Below are 19,453 nucleotides of genomic sequence, written 5' to 3' on the forward strand. Positions count from 1 at the left end.
ACTGTCAATCAACGAGGGAGGGAGCGCACCGGCGCCGGGTGATGTCAGCGGATCAGCTGCTCCATAACAAAGAGGGGGTATCACAGGAGAAAGTTGCAGCGGCCGCTGCACTCCGGAGCCTTGGGGACCGGGGACGAAGGGAGGAGGGACGGCTGCTGCGGCAGCCGCGGCAGGCCGAGGAATTGAAAGGACTGTAGGGGGAGGCAGCGCGAACCGCCCCGACTGCTCCTCCTCTTCCTCCCCCTCCTCCTCCTCCTCCTCCAAACTCGCAGGGCTTAGCCCCAGCGCTCGCTCAGCCGCCGCGAGCACCCGGAGGGACGGGAACCGGCCGCACGGCCCGGTGCTGGGCAGGGTCGCAGCCGCCATGGATAGCGACGACGAGATGGTGGAGGAAGCCGTGGAAGGTACGACCGGCATTTCTCCAGGACCTGGGGGGGGGATGGGGGAGGCGCCTGGGGCCGCGAGCGCGAAAAGAGTGGCGGTCTGTGATCTGTGACTAGCTCCGGGCCGGCCCGGTGGTCACCGCGGTCCCTAAGCGGGTGGCCAGTCGCTTGGCTCGGGCGGGGGCTGCACTGCCACCGCCACGCCGCCGGGAGCGCGCGGGGCGCGGCGGGGCACAGGCGGGGAATGGGGCCCCGCGGGGTCCGCGGCCCTGGGAAGGCTCGGCCCCAGCATCCCGACGGGCCACAGCAGCATCCTCCCTGGGAGTTGCGAAGCTGCCCCAGCACCTTGGCGTCGGTCCTTGCTGGGATGGAGGAGGGGAAGGCGCCGGAGGGCAGTCCCTTGAGGCCGGCGATCTCCACGAAGCAGCCGCGTTTCAGCCACCTCGACTTCCCCTCTCCGACCGCCAGCCCTTTCCTGGCAGAGTCGCTGCGTCCCGCGGCCACCAGGGCCCTGTCTAGGTGGGTCTCCCATCGCAGCGTACCCAGTTGCACACCACCAGGCACATGGCAGCCCCGGCCGCTCCTCCGAATAAAAGATGAAATCATTGCTAGGTAGTGCACACCGCTCCCCACCGGGCTCGAACGCTCGGCATCTCGGAGGCGGCTAGCCCGGGTCGGCGCTGCCCCCGGGCGAACTCAGCCACCCGCTCCCTCCCCCTCCCTGCTTCCGAGCCGGGTGCGGGCGCTCGAGCCTGGAACGAAACTGCTGGGTGACACTTAACTTTCTGAATTCCGAGCTGTTAGCTGCGGGTGATATCACCGCCTGGGTGTCAGGTTTCTCCGCCCCTTCTCGAGCACCCCTCCCCCGACTTTTGTCGCCACAATGTTTTGCTGAGTTCCTCCGCCTCTTTTTTTAGCCCCCAACTTCTAAAAGACGCGGTGGGAACGTTATACAGTCTCGTTGTTTGTGTCATGAGAGGTTATGATTTTGTAACAATGAACGCTGTAAAACGGTCTCTAGGGTATTTATTATTTATTTTATCCTATCCCCCGATAACGTTCCCGTGACGTTTTGCAAGACTGAATAGTGTTGTCCCCGGATTTGTTAAACGGAGCATCTTAGTAAATAATTTTAAGTCGCTGGTTGAATCTGATTTTGATCTAATTTGTATAAACAGGTTCTGACAAACGATAAAGAATAAATAAAGCGACGGTGTTTCACAACGCATATGGATATGCATTTGTTAGTGCTACATTGGGAGGAATCCCATTCTGATGCACTCATAAACATAACTGCTTTTCCAGGCTTCTGGAGGCTTAGGATGAGATGAAGTAGAATAATTTTTTGTTTTGAATTCTTGGAAAGGCATCCATTCTAATTTAAGTTGTAAAACTTCTTTCTTCATTTAGTTTTTAAAAACAGTTTTAAAGTGCATGGCTTTGCTTGGAACTTTAGAAGAGACTAGAATTGTGAATTTGCAGCGCTTACTTATATTTCTCCATATAAACTCAATGTTGAGGGTTAGTGAGGCCCAGAGGTACTCAGCCACGGGAAGCCTTCTTTAACTTTCAAGTTATTGACTTTTTGCACCTTACTGTTAGGATAGGAAAAACAGTTCTTAACAAATTGCTAGTGTTGCTCTCATTCCTTTCTTTTTTAAAACTGTCTACTTTTAGTTTTTAATTTGTTTTTATTTCATGTGCAGTGGTATTTTGTCTGCATGCATGTATGTGTGAGAATGTCAGATCCCCTGAAACCGGAGTTACAGACAGCTGTGAGCTGCCACGGGGATGCTGGGAATTGAACCCCCATCCTCTGCAGAGCTGCCAGAGCTCTAGCCTCTAAGCCATCTCTCCAAACCCTCCTCCTTTTTACTATTTTTATTGTGTTGTTGTTGTTGCTTTTTGCTTAAAATTTTAAAAAAACAAACCATTGCTCATAGATAGTATGCCAAACTAAACCAATTTCCCCCGTACTGCTGTTTAGAAAATGTGCCCTGTTCTCTGTGACCCTACCACTGCCGTGTGAACAAAAACCTGGCACGGTGGCACACACCTGCGAATAGAGGTGGAGGCAGGAGGATCAGGAGTTCAAGGTCATCCTCAGCTGCTTAGCAAATTCAAAGCAAGCCTGAAAGATACAAGACCCTGTTTCAAAATAATAATCTTAAAAGTTTGTTTCCATGTGGATTGTGAGTTATTCCAGTGGATTCAAAACACTGAAGTTTCTTTTTTTTTCTTTTCTTTTCTTCTTCTTTTTTTTCCCTGGGTTTTGAGACAGGGTTTCTCTGTGTAACAGCCCTGACTGTCCTGGAACTCACTTAGTAGACCAGGCTGGCCTCCAACTCACAGAGGAGATCCACCTGCCTCTGCCTCCTAAGGGCTGGGATTAAATGTGTGTGCCACCACCGTCCAGCTTGAAGTTTCTTTACATAAACAGGGAGGCTTGTTATATAGGATGAGCAAACAGTGTTACTATAAATCAGGAGTTCACTAGAGCAAAAAAGGCATGGTTAACAACCATGCTGCAACAGCTGACTTAAACCCTGGCATGCCTTGGGCAATCACTCCATTTTACCTAAAAGTAAACAAGTAGAGTAGCTTTCTTGTTTTGCTTTTTGTGGTTTTATTTATTTATTTACTTTGAAACAAGATCTCTGTAGCCTACACTGGCTTCAAACTTTAAACATTCCTCTACCTGAATTCTAGGATTACAGGTGTGAGCAACTATACCTGGATTTTTAAAAGAATAACAACAACATTTCATTTATTTATTTTGCTGTATGTATTACGCAGACAGTATGCCACGGAGCTACATACTCCAACCCAAAAGTAAATCCTAAGATTTTAAAGTCCTTAGAATGGCCAGGAAGAGTGGGACATTCGCTTAATCCCAGTTACTTGGAAGGCTCAGGCAGAGAGCATCACTTGAGGCTGGGAGACTAACTGAGTTAGACCAACAGAACCTGGACCAATAGTTACATCCTATCTCAAAAAAAAAAAAAAAAAAAAAAAAAAAAAAAAGGAAGAGAAGAGGGCTGAAGAGATGGCTTGGTGCTTAAGAGCATTTCATTTGCTTTTACAGAGGACCAGCACCCACATGGCAACCCACAACCACCAGTAACTCCATTCCTGTGAGCACCAACACTCACACATATAAGATAAATAAGTCAGAGAAGAAAAGATGATAAGATAAGAAAAGGAAAGGAAAGAGAAGCGAAGCCTTTCGACTCATTCCAGGCTGGGATTTGCAGGGCGCCTGAAGCAAGTGTGTGCATGCAGGACACTGCTCCCTTGGCCTTTCTTCAGACATTGTTGGCCTGGGCACTTTGCACTGCTCTTTGCTTGAAATCTAATGCACATCTCTGAGCTGGTATAAACATCTGTGATCATTTCCAAACCAGAAACTAGTCTGGGTACCTTGCTGCTTCCGACACCAGCTACTCAGTTCTGCACACGCGGTTCCCTTGTCTCAGCTATTATTAACATCCTCTCTGTAATTGTTAGCTCTTATTGTGTGCAGGTCTAGGCTACGTGCTTCTCAGACATTATCCATCCAGTCTTAAGAGTCAGGTACTATATTGTCCTCATTTTACAGAGAACCTTAAAGAAGTTAAGAACACCTGTCAAAGGAGGGAGACAGGCTAGACTTGAGAAATTCCTTTGTCAATTGTCATTGTTCTTTCTAAGCCTGCCTACCTACATTTATACCTTCTTTCCTTTCTTTCCCAACAATGTCTCACATTTGGGACAAACGTATTTTGTAGCCCAGACTAGCCTAGAATTCATTATGTAGCCCAGGCTGACCAGGAACTCACTACATAACCCAGTTCTCCTGCCTCAGCCTCCTGAGAATGCAGAATGGCAGCATGAACCACCATACCCAGATACATCTTCTTATCTTTTTAAGGCATTTCCCTTTAATTTTTTTTTTGCTTAGATTCATTTATTTTATTTTATGTATATGAATCTTTTGCTTCCATGTACATCTATACATTGTGTGTCTCCTGGGTCTAGCATTGTGGACATCTGTGAACCACCATGTAGGTACTAGGAATTGAACCCAGGCCTCTGCAAGAGCCGCTCATGCGCGCGCACACACACACACACACACACACACACACCCTGAAGCCCACAATTCCTTGCAGCCTAGAGAAGCAGATAGGACAAGACTTCCCTGAAGAGGTGGATGAATTGAGCTGAGAGAGGAGTTTGGTGAGTGAAGCTGAGCAGTGTGGAATTGTCTGGCCCATCCAGAAAACACTCTTGGGCTCTAGCTGAAACAAGGGGCTGAAAAGAAGCGATGACAGCCAAGGGGGAGCTGGGAAAAGGAAGCCGGGTCATAGACTGAGAGCCCAGGCTGTGGGTTGAAACCCCAGCTGTGGAGCCGGGAATGGCAGGGTCGGAGTGCTGCTGGGAACTTCTGTTGTCTGATGCGCTAGGCAGTTGGAGGGCTAGAGCCATACCTGAGGCCATCACCTAGAGGCTCTTGTGGTATCAGATGTGCAGTTATGAAAATAGAAAAAAAAAAGAAGAAAAGCCTGGAAATTCATAAGACACACTGAGGGAACGTGCTCAAGATGGGGAAATGTCCTCAGAACAAGAAACCCAAGTGAAAGCCAGTAGTTCCACGTTCTACTGTCCCAACCTCCCCCAAACAGTAAGGATATTCTCAGTCCCTTACTGTCCGATCCTGCCTGTCTCTTACATGCGTCATGATGTGTACCTGGGTCAGTGTGCTGTGCCCTGATTGCTCCCATTCCATGTGGGCCACATGAAAACTGTGGTCCTCAGCAGCTGATATCTGGGTTCCTGTGCCTCTCACAGCCACTGTGGCTACAGCGGGAAGAAATCTCGCTCCTTGCATTGATGAGCTCGCCTTTTCTTAAATGATTTTTGTGGGGGGAGAGGAGGAGGTGTTTTGTCAGCAAATCCAGGGGTGTACATAGGTCAGGAGCTCTTGTTCTGAGGAAAATAATCACACTGTCAGATTTCTGTGAGTAACTGGGAGACGGCCAAGGACCCATCTCCGATCCACAGCCAGTTTCGTAACAAACTAATCTTATCAAGTTAAGAAAAATATCTCTGCTCAGAGGTAACTTCAGGGGGAAATTTTAGCTTTCTATTTGTTTGGTAGGTAAACATATTTAAAACAAAATAGGAAAAAAAAGTTTAGGCACGTTTCTTTTTCTTTTCTCCGGCTACCATTCAGTCTGTCTGTGGACAGATCCCGGGTGGCTTGCTTGCTCGGACTGTTATTAACACAAAGCGGTCATTCCAGTGAACTTGGCCTGTTGTTTGGGCCTGGTGCCCACCTTCTGTGTAGTGGGAACTGGCCTGGAAGGTGGTTGGCTGACTCGGCGCATTCTGTAGTCTTCAGCAAAGACTAGAGTTTCCACACTGAGTTAGGCAACTCAGGCAAGGGATAGGAATTCGCAACCAGGATATGATGCGGAGAATCTTGGCAATTCTCTGCAGCCTGCCCACAAAGCCTCCTTCACTTCTCTATAAGGAGCCTGGGCATTGCTGGTGGTTTCCTTAAGTTGAAAAGCTATATAAGAGAAAAACAAAATCACAGCACACTATTTGTTCAATAGTGCACAGTCATTTACATGGTCATAAAACTTGAAACATTGATTTTTTTAAAAAAAAAACATATATTTTCTTTGCATCATACTTGGTCCTGGATTGTAATACATGTATTGAACTTTGGCTATATTGCCCCGTACTTTCCTGCCCCCCACTTAATCTCCTTTGTCCCCCTAAACAGTTTCTCTTTCCCTTTCTTTTTAAATTACTATTATTTATGTGTCTACTGGTGCCCTGGAAGGGCACGAGAGGGTTTGGGATTCCCTGGAACCGGAGTTGCAGGCATCCCTAAGCAGCCCAATGAGGTGCTAGAACACAGTCCTCGGGATAGAACAGAAAGCCCTTTAACTGCCCGGCAATAGCCCCAGCTCTTAGAGCTAGCTCATTCTGCCATCAGAGAGGAGAAGGAGCGACCAGTTTGTCTGCCTTTCTCTAGACAGAAAGCATATTGGTGGGTTTGCGGCACAGTGGTCTGCAGTCTCTTGCAGGTCCCACCTGGTGTTGTGAGGTTGAAAAAGAGGTGACAAGAAAAGCATTTAGCCCAGGCCCCCAAGCGAGGAGCTTCCTGTTGTTTTCTTCTCTGGACGGTAGTCTCCTCCCCACGAGGCCGGCAGCTAAGGCTGTGATACCACAGAACCTTGTTGTCCAGCAGCAATCACACAAGAATCGTGCCAAGATCTCACGCAGCACTAACGCTCAGTGACACCAGGACTGTAACAACCTAATCTGTCCCCTAGCCTTTTCTGCTTCGCAAGTCCTTTTGTTGTTATTGTTTTGACTGGGGCTGTTTGTTCTGTTCCGTTCTGTTCTGCTGTGTTTTGTGTTAAGAGACAGAATGTTATGCAGCCTAGGCTGGCCTTCAACTTGCTATGTGCCAGGACCACCCTTGAACGCCGAATCCCCGCAGGAAGATTGCAAGCTTTCAGGACCAAGCCCAGCTTTTGGCTTTGCTGATGTATTACACTGCCCAGAAAACTACATATAGTAAGCGTGGAAGTTTTGGGTGCTCCTCTAGTTTCTAATTCTTATTATTGCATGGCACCTAAGGAAGAAAAAAAAAAAAAAAACCAAGTCAAGATGGAAATCCTGCTGAGCTCTGACAGATTTCAGAACTTGCATACGCAGCCAGACTAGCAGAGACTGGCCACCCGTCCAGACATCTTCTTCTAAATGCACAAGGTCACCTGAGAAGTAACTGTCACTCAGCAGTTCTCTGAGATAGCATGAAGGAGGTCCTCCTCCTTGGCCTGCTGCAGAGGGGTTCACATGGAGCAGGGGTGAGACGCCCAGGCCCTCTCACCTGGAGTTGGAACTGCCCTCGGCCTGCTCTCTGTTACACAACACCTTCCATTTGCTTTACAGCCTGAGTTCAGTGCAGAAGGTGACACACCTTCAGTGTTTGATGCAGAAATAGGACGAGGGAGGAAGGAGCACAGGAAGGATGACACCGGCCTCTTTCCCCGCAGCGTTCATGTTTATCATAGCGTTTCTCTTGATCTCTAGTAGAAAAACAATTTTACTAACAACCGCTGTTTAAGGTCTGAAGTGTGCAAACCTTTATCCATTGTGGTAGTGTCTCCGACCCATCAGTAATCACTCCCCTGAGAGACTAACCTAATTATTCTGATATCTCCACCTAAATCAAAAGTAGGACACTAAATTCATAGGAATGTTAATGGCTACGTTTAATTGATTCCAATGTTTCATAAGAGAAGCCTTTTAGTTCTACATTGAGTGTTTTTTTATTAAAAGAGAAAAAAGGTAAATTTGATCTGTTTTAATGAAAGAATATCACCAGTAGGTAGTTAGAAAAGAGTTGTCCAAATTATCCGCATGACTCAGGTGTCAGAATTACATCACGTCATTCAGTTTCTCTACCAAAAGAAAGTAATTTTGGACTAGGTCCCTGCTGACCATGGATTTTTCTGAGCCTTGTAGGAAAAGGTTGTGTTTAAAGAAGGGAAATTACCTGTCCGTGGTGTATTTACCTAGCCCTACAGGACTGTCTGTGGTGTATTTACCTAGCCCTACAGGACTGTCTGTGGTGTATTTACATAGCAACATAGGGTCTGGAGAGATGGCTCATACTAAGAACACTTCCTACTCTCATAGAGGACCTTGGTTAGGTTCCCAGCGCTCACTTGATGGCTCACCACCTGTGACTCCAGCTCCAGGGGATCCAATGGCCTCTTCTGGCCTCTAAAGAAAGGCAGGACCCTTCATGTGTATGGTGCACATAAACTCAAACCAGGCACAGACATATAAGTAAGCAAATACATAATAGCATGTACTGTTGTACTATGGTCTAGGTAACTCATTCCATGTAGAGTCAGGTAGAGCGACGAAACATTGTATTTTGTTGCTATTATCTTATGTGTCAGTAGTCAATAATAAAAAGAAACATTTGAGGCCTGGCGGTGGTGGCGCACGCCTTTAATCCCAGCACTCGGGAGGCAGAGGCAGGTGGATCTCTTGAGTTCGAGGCCAGCCTGGTCTACAAGAGCTAGCTCCAGGACAGGCTCTAGAAACTACAGGGAAACCCTGTCTCTAAAAACCAAAAAAAAAAAAAAAAAAAGAAAGAAAGAAAGAAAGAAACATTTGCTTTCTTTGTGGCTACTGCTTCCTTTACGCTTTACGACTTCTATTCTCTTTCAAATTTTTATCTTCCGGAGGATTATTTGTGATCGCAGACCTGCTATATAAGCACTCTATCATTAAGTTCTATCCTTAACCTTGTACTCTAGCATCTTAAAATAAAAGTTTTAGGAGATTAAAGCATTCATTGTGGCGGCAAGGGTTCTGTGTTTATGCCAGTGAGCCATCTGGAAGCCACGTCCACGTATTTAATATCCCTGCATTGCACGGTGTTCAGTATTTCCACCCATGATGCAGGTTGTTAACCCAAGGGAGGAAAACAGCAGAGTAATTTCTGTCTTTATTTTCATTTCTTCAAAAGCTACTCATCCAGATGATGGGGAGCGCTAATGAGGGGTTCATGGGGTTTGCTAAACACGGAGGTGGTAACAGAGAACCTAGACGCTGACTCCAGATTTGGGCTTAAGGCTGTGTGGTCTTACCAGAAATCACCAGGAAGTCAAATGTGAGTGTCAGACTGTTCCTGGGGCCCAGGACCACGATTTCAGTGGCAATGTGGACATGTGTATCTCTATTTAAAACAGAAGGCCTCTGAAACATAGGCAGTATGGAAGGCTACTGTCGAACATGCACAGCTGAAATGATTTTTCTAGAGTAGAGCACTTAGGGTTAGCTTAAGTTGAAGTTTAGAAGGACTTTCGGTCGTGAAGAATTAAATATTAGGGCAGTTTTCTACACATGACTCTCTCCTTTGTTATCTGAATGTAAGATGATAAAAAAAAATGATGTGTCCAGACTGTACTGGTGCTCAGTAACATACTCTAGGGTAACATAAAATCAGATTGCATGTTTGCAACATGTGAGATCTGCAGAGTAGGGGCTGGAGCAATGGCTCAGTGGTTAAGAGCAGTGGCTGCTCTTCCAGAGGTCCTGGGTTCAGTTCTTCAGTTCCTAGCACCCACATGGCAGCTCCCAACTCTCTGTAGCTTAAGTTCCAGAGAATCCCACACCTTCACAACAATGCATATAAAATAAAGTGAAATAATTAAAAAAAAAAAAAAGAACTACACTGTAGTGGATGTGACAATAAGATTGTAACTCAGTACCATCTGAGCCACCCTTTGGGTGAAGATGAGAAGCTGGGACATTCATCCCGAACATATGTACTATGGGGAAGCTTGGGAAGTGGGAACCAGTGCTGTAGATAGCCCCACTGATGAGAAACCCCAGTCCCAGAGAAAAGGCAAGCCAGCCTGTCCTCAAATAAGCCTGGGCCTTCCTTTGTGGACTGGCCAGTTCATGAAGTACACAGAACATCAACTTCTGTACACTGAGTCCTTTCAAGACACAGAAACAGGCCGGGCGGTGGTGGCGCACGCCTTTAATCCCAGCACTCGGGAGGCAGAGGCAGGCGGATCTCTGTGAGTTCGAGACCAGCCTGGTCTACAAGAGCTAGTTCCAGGACAGGCTCCAAAGCTACAGAGAAACCCTGTCTCGAAAAACAAAAAAACAAACAAACAAAAAAAAAAGACACAGAAACAATGGCTCAGCAGTTAAGAGCATGTGCTATTCTTTTTTTAAAATTTATTTATTGTGTATATCGTGTTCTGGGCACCAGATCTCATTATAGATGGGTGTGAGCCATCATGTGGTTGCTGGGAATTGAACTCAGGACCTCCAGAACAGCAGTCAGTTCTCTTAACCTCTGAGCCGTCTCTCCAGCCCCGCATGTTCTGTTCTTGCAAATGACTGGAGTTCAGCTCCCAGCACCTATGCTGAGCAGCTCACAACCATCTGTAAGTCCAGATGCACAGGGGTCTATGCCCTCTTCTGGCCTCCACACGAAGAGAGGGCACCTTCGGCAGCTCTGAGCTGACAGTGATTGCACCGTGTGCTTCTCTCTCCCCAGGGCACCTGGACGATGATGGGTTACCCCACGGATTCTGCACCGTCACCTACTCCTCCACAGACAGATTTGAGGGCAACTTTGTGCACGGAGAAAAAAATGGACGTGGGAAGTTCTTCTTCTTTGACGGCAGGTAGCCCTCGCTTATCTGATTTGTTTGGGGTTGCTGGGAGGTCTCCCAATTATTTCAAAAGAAGGAATGATGCAAATGCATGAATTCAATTAAAAGTTTGTGTACACCTCATGCAAAAGATGAGTCAGAGCAACCCCAACGTGTAGGCAAGGCTTTGGTGACCAGAAATGGCAGTGGTGGCTATATAGAAGTCAGCCTAAGGTATGCTGAGCCTGGCATGTGTCTTTCCAGTGATGTTCCGCCAAGTCAGATTCAGGGAAGCCCCATTTGTACAAATACAATTCAAAAACTGTATCATAGCTCAATGATATCACAAAAGCAGGAACTCAAAAACTGATACACCCAAGGTTGCCCTCTGACCTCCACATGTAGCATGGCCCTCACTCATAGGTACCTATGTGCACAGGTACATACATCATATATGCACACATACTCACATGTTGTATATGCATGTACAATACCCTTTGGATACCCGATCCCAGGGTCTCTTTCAAGGTGTTGGCATCATTGGCTCCTCTTTCAGAAGCTTCTGTCTAGAAAATAATTCCCCTGCTCCACTTCCATGACAATTTAACCAGAGCTCTCTTACTGGAAAATGTCCATTGTTCCTTTACTCTGAGATTATTTTTTCATTCATTCAACGATGTATGTTTTTATAAATGTCTTCTTTCCCCTCCCCACCTTGAGTTTCCTTGAATACAGACTCTCTTGTGACATCTACTGTGCTTTATGGCACTTTCCCTTAACTTGATACTTTAAAACAACTATAGTAAAGTCCTTGCCATATGGATGTGGGAACCGAAAACAAGTTAGAACAGATGGCCACACACATACACGCACTCATGTACTCACCCATGCGCACACACACACACATGCACACACACATGCACACACCCATGAGCATATTCGCACTTTAAATTTGGTAGTTAGATAAGGATAGCCAACAACTGACCAACTCGTAGGAAAACAGTCAAGCTACTTGGTTGTATTTAGTTGTATGTAGCTTTTCAGACCTGGTGTACAAGAACATTAATGAGCTCATTTGGGCTAGACCGAGCATTTGAACCAGTGTGCCAAAGATACACTCCCTATTATCCGCAAGAAACTGAACCCTTAGTGGGCAGGTAGGGAACAAGATTCCTGTCATATGGCACGCGGTCTGGAGCATGACACCGGATGCGTATGGTCCTGAGGATGCTGTGGAAATGCTTTTCTGGTACTGAGAATGCTTTGGTATCTGCACCTCCGACTGTAATCTCTAATCTCGATGTGTAGTACAGTTTAACTGTTCTCTGTTCCACCAAAATGTGTAAAACTGGAGCCAGAACTTGTCACTAGCCTGGAACTGGGAGAAACCATTGGCAAAGTTTCAGGCTGTGGAATGGGAATATTAGGGAGTTGTGTGGTCCGAGGCCCAAGACAAAAGTGAGGTGGTTTATTATAAGTATGGTTATCCTTCAGTATTGGGAGACCAAGGATCTCATGAGGCCAACTGTTCTACCACTGAGTTTCATCTCCTGGTAATTTATTGTATATAGGTATTCTTCGGTATTGGGGAACCAAGGGCCTCATGATGCTGAGTGTTCTACCACCAAACTTTGTTGCCTGCTCTTTCAATGCTGTTCCAAGTTGTCTGGCTGTCCTCACACCTGCTGTCCTCCTGCCTCTTCTGTAGAGTGCTGAGGTCACCAGCGTGTGCACTAGATCCCAGAGTGTAAATATTTACTGTCAATGCTTTTCTTGGATGTGCCAACTGGTTTTCAAAGTATTTGTTATGCTTTTATTTTTCTATACCCAAGTTATTTTTCTTTTGTGTGTGTGCATATGTATGATATGTGTGCATGTGTATGTTTATATCTGTGTGTATATGTGTAAGTATATATGATATGTGTGTATATGTGTAAGTATATATGATATGCGTGTATGTTTATGTGTATGTATGTATGTATGTGCACACTTGTGGAGGATAAAAAAAGCTTCGTTGTTGTTCCTCGTTGCCATGAATCTTGATTTATCTTTTTTTATTGCATTAATTGATTTATTGGGAGGGGCTAGACATGTCACAGTGTGTGGAGGTCAGAGAACAGCTTGCAAGAGTTGGTTCTCTCTTTCTACCATGTGGGTGCCAGAGATGAAGCTCGGTTATCAGGCTTGGTGGCAAGCTCCTTACCTGCTGAGCCATCCAGAAGGCCACATCTTGGTGTGTGCTTTGTGTTTCTTTGTTTGTTTTGAGACAGGGTCTCTCCCTGACTTGAAACTCACCAAGTAGGCTAGATAGAGATTACAAATCCACGCCGTCATACTTGGCTTTGCTTTTTAAGTGGGTTCTAAGGGACAAAGGCACAGCCTCATGTTTGCAAATCAAGCAACTTGTCACCTGAGCCCCAGCCTCCGAGAGCCAGTTTCTGACTTTGGCTTCCTGTACTGATGTGTCCTGATGAGAGGAACCCTATGGGCTGGGGGCAATGAGCACAGCTGACATTTCCCAGGTTCTTACAAGGTGCTTGATCACATCTCAGAGAAGCTGGGGTGGAAGTGAACTTTTGAAATCATGTATTCCAGCCGCTCATGTGAGGCAAAATCCTTTCTGTGTTCCTGACCATCTTCAGGCTTTTGTTGGAACCGCGCAATTTGAAAGCAAATACATTTGGGTTTACAATTCCATGTTTATGAAGAAACTAAGGCTTGGGGAGGCTGAGTAACTTTCCCAGAGTCCCCTAGTTAGTAAGAGTAGAGTTGAGGTGAATTCATTTCTATATATATATTTTTTTGAGGTGGGGGGAGAGGTTCAAGACAGGGTTTTTCTGTAGCTTTGGAGCCTGTCCTGGAACTAGCTCCTGTAGACCAGGTTGGCCTTGAACGCACAGAGATCCACCTGCCTCTGCTGGGATTAAAGGCGTATGCCAACACTACCCAGCCATTTCAATATTTTCTTCCTCCCTTCCTTCCTTCTTTTTTTTCTTCCTGAGGCAGGGTCTCATGTAGCCCAGGCTGGCCTCGCACTCACTATGTAGCTGAGCATGATCTTGAACTCCTGATCTTCCTTCCTCTATCTCCCAAGTTCTGAGATTACAGACGTGAAACACTGACTAAATTCATTTTCATAGGCAACCGTTTTTTTTTTTTCTTACTACTTCTGCCACTGCATTCTCACCAGAAGTGAGAAAATAGTAATGGGTCTGCTTCCTTTTTTCTGTGCTTTCTTTGTTTTCTTTCTTTCTTTTCGAGGCAGGGTTTCTCTGTGTAGCCCTGGCTGTCCTGAAACTCACTCTGTAGACCAGGCTAGCCTCAAACTCGCATTTCTTTGATTTCTTTAAGGATACTTCTTAGCTATTTTTGGTTTATTTGTTTGTTTGTTTGTTTGTTTGTTTGTTTTCCAAGACAGGGTTACTCTGTGTAAAGCCCTGCTATCCTGGAACTAGCTCTTGTAGACCAGACTGGCTTTGAACTCACAGAGATCCACCTGCCTCTGTCTCCTGAGCGCTGGGATTAAAGAAAGGTGTGTGCCACCTCCATCTGGCCAGCTTCTTTCTAAAGGTGTGTTAGCTCTTGCTAGGAGCCCGACAGGTTGATGGGAGGTGTTCCTGAAGGGTCATCTTCTTTAGTAGTGGCCTCCCCAAACTCCTGTTTTCTCATTTGTGGGATGGGGATAAATGATCGAGTGAAAAAAGCTACAAAGACCTTGGAAGGCATAGCACACCCACCAAGTGCCGGGGGAGGGGATGGATGGAGATGGTGACTAACCCTGATGTTACTCCACACAGTTAATTACAGTGGCCTAGAAGACTGCTTGCCAGGGAAAGCTTCAAAGTTTCAAATGTCTTAATGTTGGTACAGTCACGCAACCCTCAACTACTCCTAAAGGTGTGGTTCTCCCATTCTGCCCCCCCAACCCCGTCAGCAAGCAAGTGATTCAGCACCAGATACCAACCAGTGTCCACACATTCCAGTTCAGTTCTGATGATGTCTCCCTGAGGTGTGTTCACCTCTCATAGTTCTGCAGAGTTGGGAGCTTTGAGATCAAAAGCTCTTAGATTGGAGTCTGGTGGGGACCTGCTTCCTGGCTTACAGATGGCTGCTTATCTTGTCACGGGCTGGAGAAGGAAGCCAGAGGAAGCAACCTCCCGTGTGTCTTTTATACGGGCAGTAAGTGCACTCAGGAGGGTTCTGACTTCATAACCTTATACCTCCCTCAACACCTCACCTCTTAGGACCACCCCATTGGGAAATAAGGTTTCAATGTACAGATTTTCCAAGGACCTAAACATTCAGCCCATAGCAGTACATTTTGGAGGGGGGAGGGGGTTTTCTCTTAAAGAAGAGAACAAAATTGTGCTAATTGCTGTTATTTTGGGTCTTTGTGATCATCAGATTCTCTAGACTCACACATCCTCTGCGAAAGGATTAAAAACAAAGACAGGAACGACTTTGAAGGTGCCCAGCACACGGGCAGACTGCAGGACTGCAGAAGTGCAGGACGAGCTTCGCCTTGCTTGCCCATCCCACCCTGAAAGCTGAAGGTGTTAGCTGGAAGTGGCTTTAGCAGATGGGTTAAGGCTCCTTCGCCTGTCTCCGCTTGCAGTACTGGCTAATAATACAGCCACATGGAGTAATTCCTAGAACCATGTTTTCGAACTAAGCCGCAATTTGATTTGTTAGAGGTGAGACTTGAATGTAGAATCTGATTCACTTTCAAGTTTCTTTCTCGACTCTTATATTGACGAGGACATACTAGCAGATGTGTCCAGCCTTTTATATGGGTCACAATGTTCCAATATAAAAAGTTGGACACACCTGCTAGTATTTTTTGTAGTTTCTTTTTTTTAAAAAAAGATTTATTTATTTATTAGGTATACAACATTCCTTCCATGTACATCTGCACACCAGAAGGGGGCACCAGATCTCATTACAGATGGCTGTGAGCCACCATGTGGTTGCTGGGAATTGAACTCAGGACCTCTGGAAGAGCAGCAGTCAGTGCTCTTAACTGCTGAGCCATCTCGCCAGCCCAGTAGTTTCTTTTTTTTTTTTTTTAAATTGAGCTGTGCATTTTTCTCTGCTCCCCTCCCTTCCTTCTCTCTCCTCTTTTACCCTCTCTTGCGACCCCAATGCTCCCAATTTACTCAGGAGATCTTGTCTTTATCTCCTTCCTATGTGGATCCAAGTATGTCTCCCTTAGGGCTCTTCGCTGTGCAGTTTCTCTTGGCTTGGGATACAGTGTTAGTATCTACAAAGTTCAGACTTGAAAAACACAATATAATAGTTACCAAAAGAAAAAAAAAATCGCCAAAAAAATCTTAAGTTTTAACCAAGCTCGAGATTTAGTGTTGGCCACATTCATAGCTACCCCACAAGCTACAGGTTGGGCACACCTGTTAGAGAAAAGAAACAACGGTTAGGTCCATTAGGTGGAAAGGACAGAAACTCCTCAGTCTCCAAACTATGAAGAAAAACTAAACTTCCTAAATACTTTTGTGTATTCAGACACTATAGAGGCGACTTCCAAATGAAAATAAGGTAATGTTTAAATAAAAAGCAGGTGTGTCAGTTGGGGTGAGCAGCTGCTCAATTTCTCCTCTATTTTAAGTTCTAGTTCCTAGTTTAATTGTTTTTGGAAACTCAGCACCTCGTAAAATAAAAAGGCTTGGCCCAGCGGTGGTGGCGCATGCCTTTAATCCCTGCACTTGGGAAGTAGCAGAAATAGCGGCAGACAAATCTCTATGAGTTCGAGGCCAGCCTGGTCTACAGAGCGACTTCCAGGACACGCTCCAAAGCTACACAGAGAAACCCTGTCTCAAAAAACCAAAAAATAAAAATAAAATGTTGAAAAAATAAAAAGGCCTGCATATGTGAGGAGTAAGAAATGTAGTTAGGCTGATGTTTTCATTTCTCTTAAGTTTTCCAGTTGTTTGCTTCAGATACTATTGCCAGAAAAAACAAACAATTCAGTGCCCCTTGTGGTCGTTTCTTAATATTATCCTGAGGAGTCTGTCAGCAGGTTAAAAGGAAACATGGATTAAGAACATTAAAACTGGGCCTAGAGAAATGGCCTCCTGGTTAAACACTTGCTGTTTTTTCAGAACACCCACGTTAGATGGCTCACAACCACCTGTAACCCCAGGTCCAAGAGACCTGACACCCTCTTCTGACACACACAAAAAGAGCGAAAGAAAATTGAAACAGCAGGCATTATTAGTGGGGGCCTATGTCTACAGTTCCAGCACTTGGGAGGTAGAGGCAGGAGGAGCAAGCGTTCACAGTCATCCTTAGCTACATGGTGAGTTCAAGGCCAGCCTGAGTACGTGAGGCCTTGTCTCAAAACGAACAGCAGTGAAATTCGGAGCTGAGCATATTGTTCTAAGCTTGTAACCCAGCACTAAGGAAAAAGAACAGAGGGGTACTGAGCTTGAAGCTAGACTACACAGTGAGACCCTGTGACCAAAAAGGGGGGGGGGGGGAGACGATGGGGAGGGAGAATGGAAATGTGTGATGTTTACATAAAAAAGTCAAACAAAAACTTTGGATAAGAATAGTGAAACTCTATACTTTTGTAGCTTAGTGATACTTAAGTTTGGTTTGTCACAATGAACACATTGCTTTTTATTTTTAACATAACAGGTATCTATTCCTTCCTTCTTCCATTCAATGGGTTATTCATAAATTACTGCAGAAAGAGAAACAGTAGTTTTCTGGGGTCTGGAATTTAGGCTAGCTACAGCACCCTTTGCTACCCCGCCTTCAGAAACTGCACTCACTATGCACAGTAAGCCAGCTGTGCAGAGGAAAACGACTGTCTCTCTTGAGAGGGAAGTGAGAATACGCTCCCAGGCCAAGAGGCGAGGACAAACCATTGGACACCGTTGGGACTGAGATCAAAACAAGATGACTCAGTGGAGCTGGGTGTAGAGGCCCCTCCCTTAGTCCCAGCACTCAGGCAGGCGGATCTCTGTGAGCTGGAGGCCAGGCTGGTCTATATAGTGAGTTTCAGGACAGTCAGGGCTATACAAAGAAGCCCTGTATGGGGAAAAGCCAAAACCAAACAAACAGAAAGATGACTCAGGGGTAGAAGCATCTGCCTGATGATCTGAGCTCAGCAGCGGAAGGAAAAACTGATCCCCAAAGGTTGGTCCCTCCCACCTCCATGTGCAAGCCCAGGCATGCGTGAACTTACACTCACAAAAACATTTGCAAGTCTGTGCTGTTGTTTTTAACTTGTCTGAGAGACCTATGACTTTTAGGTTTGATCATGAATCTGAGAGGTATTGTCTCAGGTATGTCTGTTGGGACAACACCCAAATATACACAGGAACGTTCTGAACGCTACTGACAATCTAAAGTCAAACGGGTTGGCGGGACTAGCAAATTAAAACATTTAGAACACTGGTTAAATTAAAACCTCAGACAACAAAGACAAAGCGTGTTATTTTTATATCTTATATTCAATATCTGAGATATGCACCTGCTGAAGTTAATAACCTGTCTAAAATTCAGGCTTCACTGAGCATCTTGTGTCTTTTTCCAGGGTTGGGAGCTCAAAACAGGGTTTCTCTGTACAGCCTTGGCTGTCCTGAAACTCACTTCATAGACCACGCTGGTCTCAAACTCACAGAGATTTGCCTACCTCTGCCTCTTTGCCACTCTCCTTCTCTCTCTGCTTCTCTCTCAGCCTCTCTCTCTGCTTCTGCCTCCACCTCTGCCTCCGCCTCCCAAGTTCTGGGATTAAAGGCACGCACCACCACCATCTGGTCCCATCTTGTATCCCTCCCAGAAATGAAGAGATGGCTGAACTGCTTTCCTGCACTGCACACAGCAGCCCTTCCGTTGATTAGCACTCCTTCTCCAAGCCGACTCTTTGTTAATTGTGTGAATCTAATGACAGTCGAATCTCACTGATTCAGCTTCACTGATGTAGAGTTTTGATTATTTATGCAAAAGCTATGTGAAAGTATTCTTTATTCCATTCATGAATTTAATAAGCCTATTTGTCATTGATAACGCAAACAAACGGGAAAGAGAACTATTTATCTCCTTGGGAGGCCACAAATAGTGTGATTACAATGAAACGAGACACTGTCACAGTTCAGGCTGTGCGTTTCGTTTAATAATTACAAATCGTTCTCAATCATAAGACAAGACTTCACTAGACAGAGTCAGGAACAGGTTGCCCAAACCCTGTGCCCTCACTTTACATTCCACCTGCCCCAGATCATGGTGTGTGTTTATCTTACCTAGCTCAGAACATGATGTGTGCTTGGCCTACTTAACCCAGCACACAGTGTATGCTTGTTCCAGTAGAAGGGATGCGCTTATCCTCCCTACCCCGTACAGACTGTGTGCTGTTCTGCACGGCCTCTTGAGCAGTGTGTGCTTGCTCGGCAGTGTTCTTGCGCTGGATTATTCTGTGCACCATACAGGCTAGAGGCCCACACGATGGGTGCTCACGACATAGAGTGCATACCTTAAAATGCTTACTAGCGAAATCTGGGACCAAAAGCCGGGTATTAAGCCGTCTTTGTTTCTGAATAGCTAGTATTTATCTTTTTGATCTTTAAATTACATTTATTTATTGTGTGTACATATGTTATGGGTCAGGAGGCGGAGGCCTGAGTGTGGACATCAGAGTACAGCTTGCCTCTGTTGGTCCTCTCCTTCTGTGGTGTGTATCCAGGGAAATTAACTCAGATCCTCAGGTTTAGCAGCAAGTGCCTTTACCCTCTGAGCTGCAGTGTTAAGGCTCACATTTAAAATTTTAAAAATGCTTTGAGCTGCCCTTCCGTTTATTCCAAATGGTATTTTTGGTAAACTTCCTTCCATTGCATAAGGATATTGGACAGAAAATGTATTTCT

The 19,453-nt window shown here is 45.6% G+C and overlaps 1 protein-coding gene across 1 annotated transcript in view; it reads left to right on the forward strand.

Annotated features, from left to right (window-relative positions):
- Window positions 1-272: 272 nt before the first annotated feature.
- Setd7 (SET domain containing 7, histone lysine methyltransferase) overlaps window positions 273-19,453 on the forward strand; it is a 46,756-nt gene continuing 27,575 nt past the window's right edge. The window contains exons 1-2 of the mRNA XM_038348302.1: window positions 273-404; window positions 10,477-10,606. Coding sequence (XP_038204230.1) covers window positions 365-404; window positions 10,477-10,606 — 170 coding nt within the window. The 5' untranslated portion in view covers window positions 273-364. The remainder of the gene's footprint in view (window positions 405-10,476; window positions 10,607-19,453) is intronic.

Source organism: Arvicola amphibius, chromosome 11 (genome assembly GCF_903992535.2).
Source record: "Arvicola amphibius chromosome 11, mArvAmp1.2, whole genome shotgun sequence".
NCBI classification, from domain to species: Eukaryota; Metazoa; Chordata; class Mammalia; order Rodentia; family Cricetidae; genus Arvicola; species Arvicola amphibius.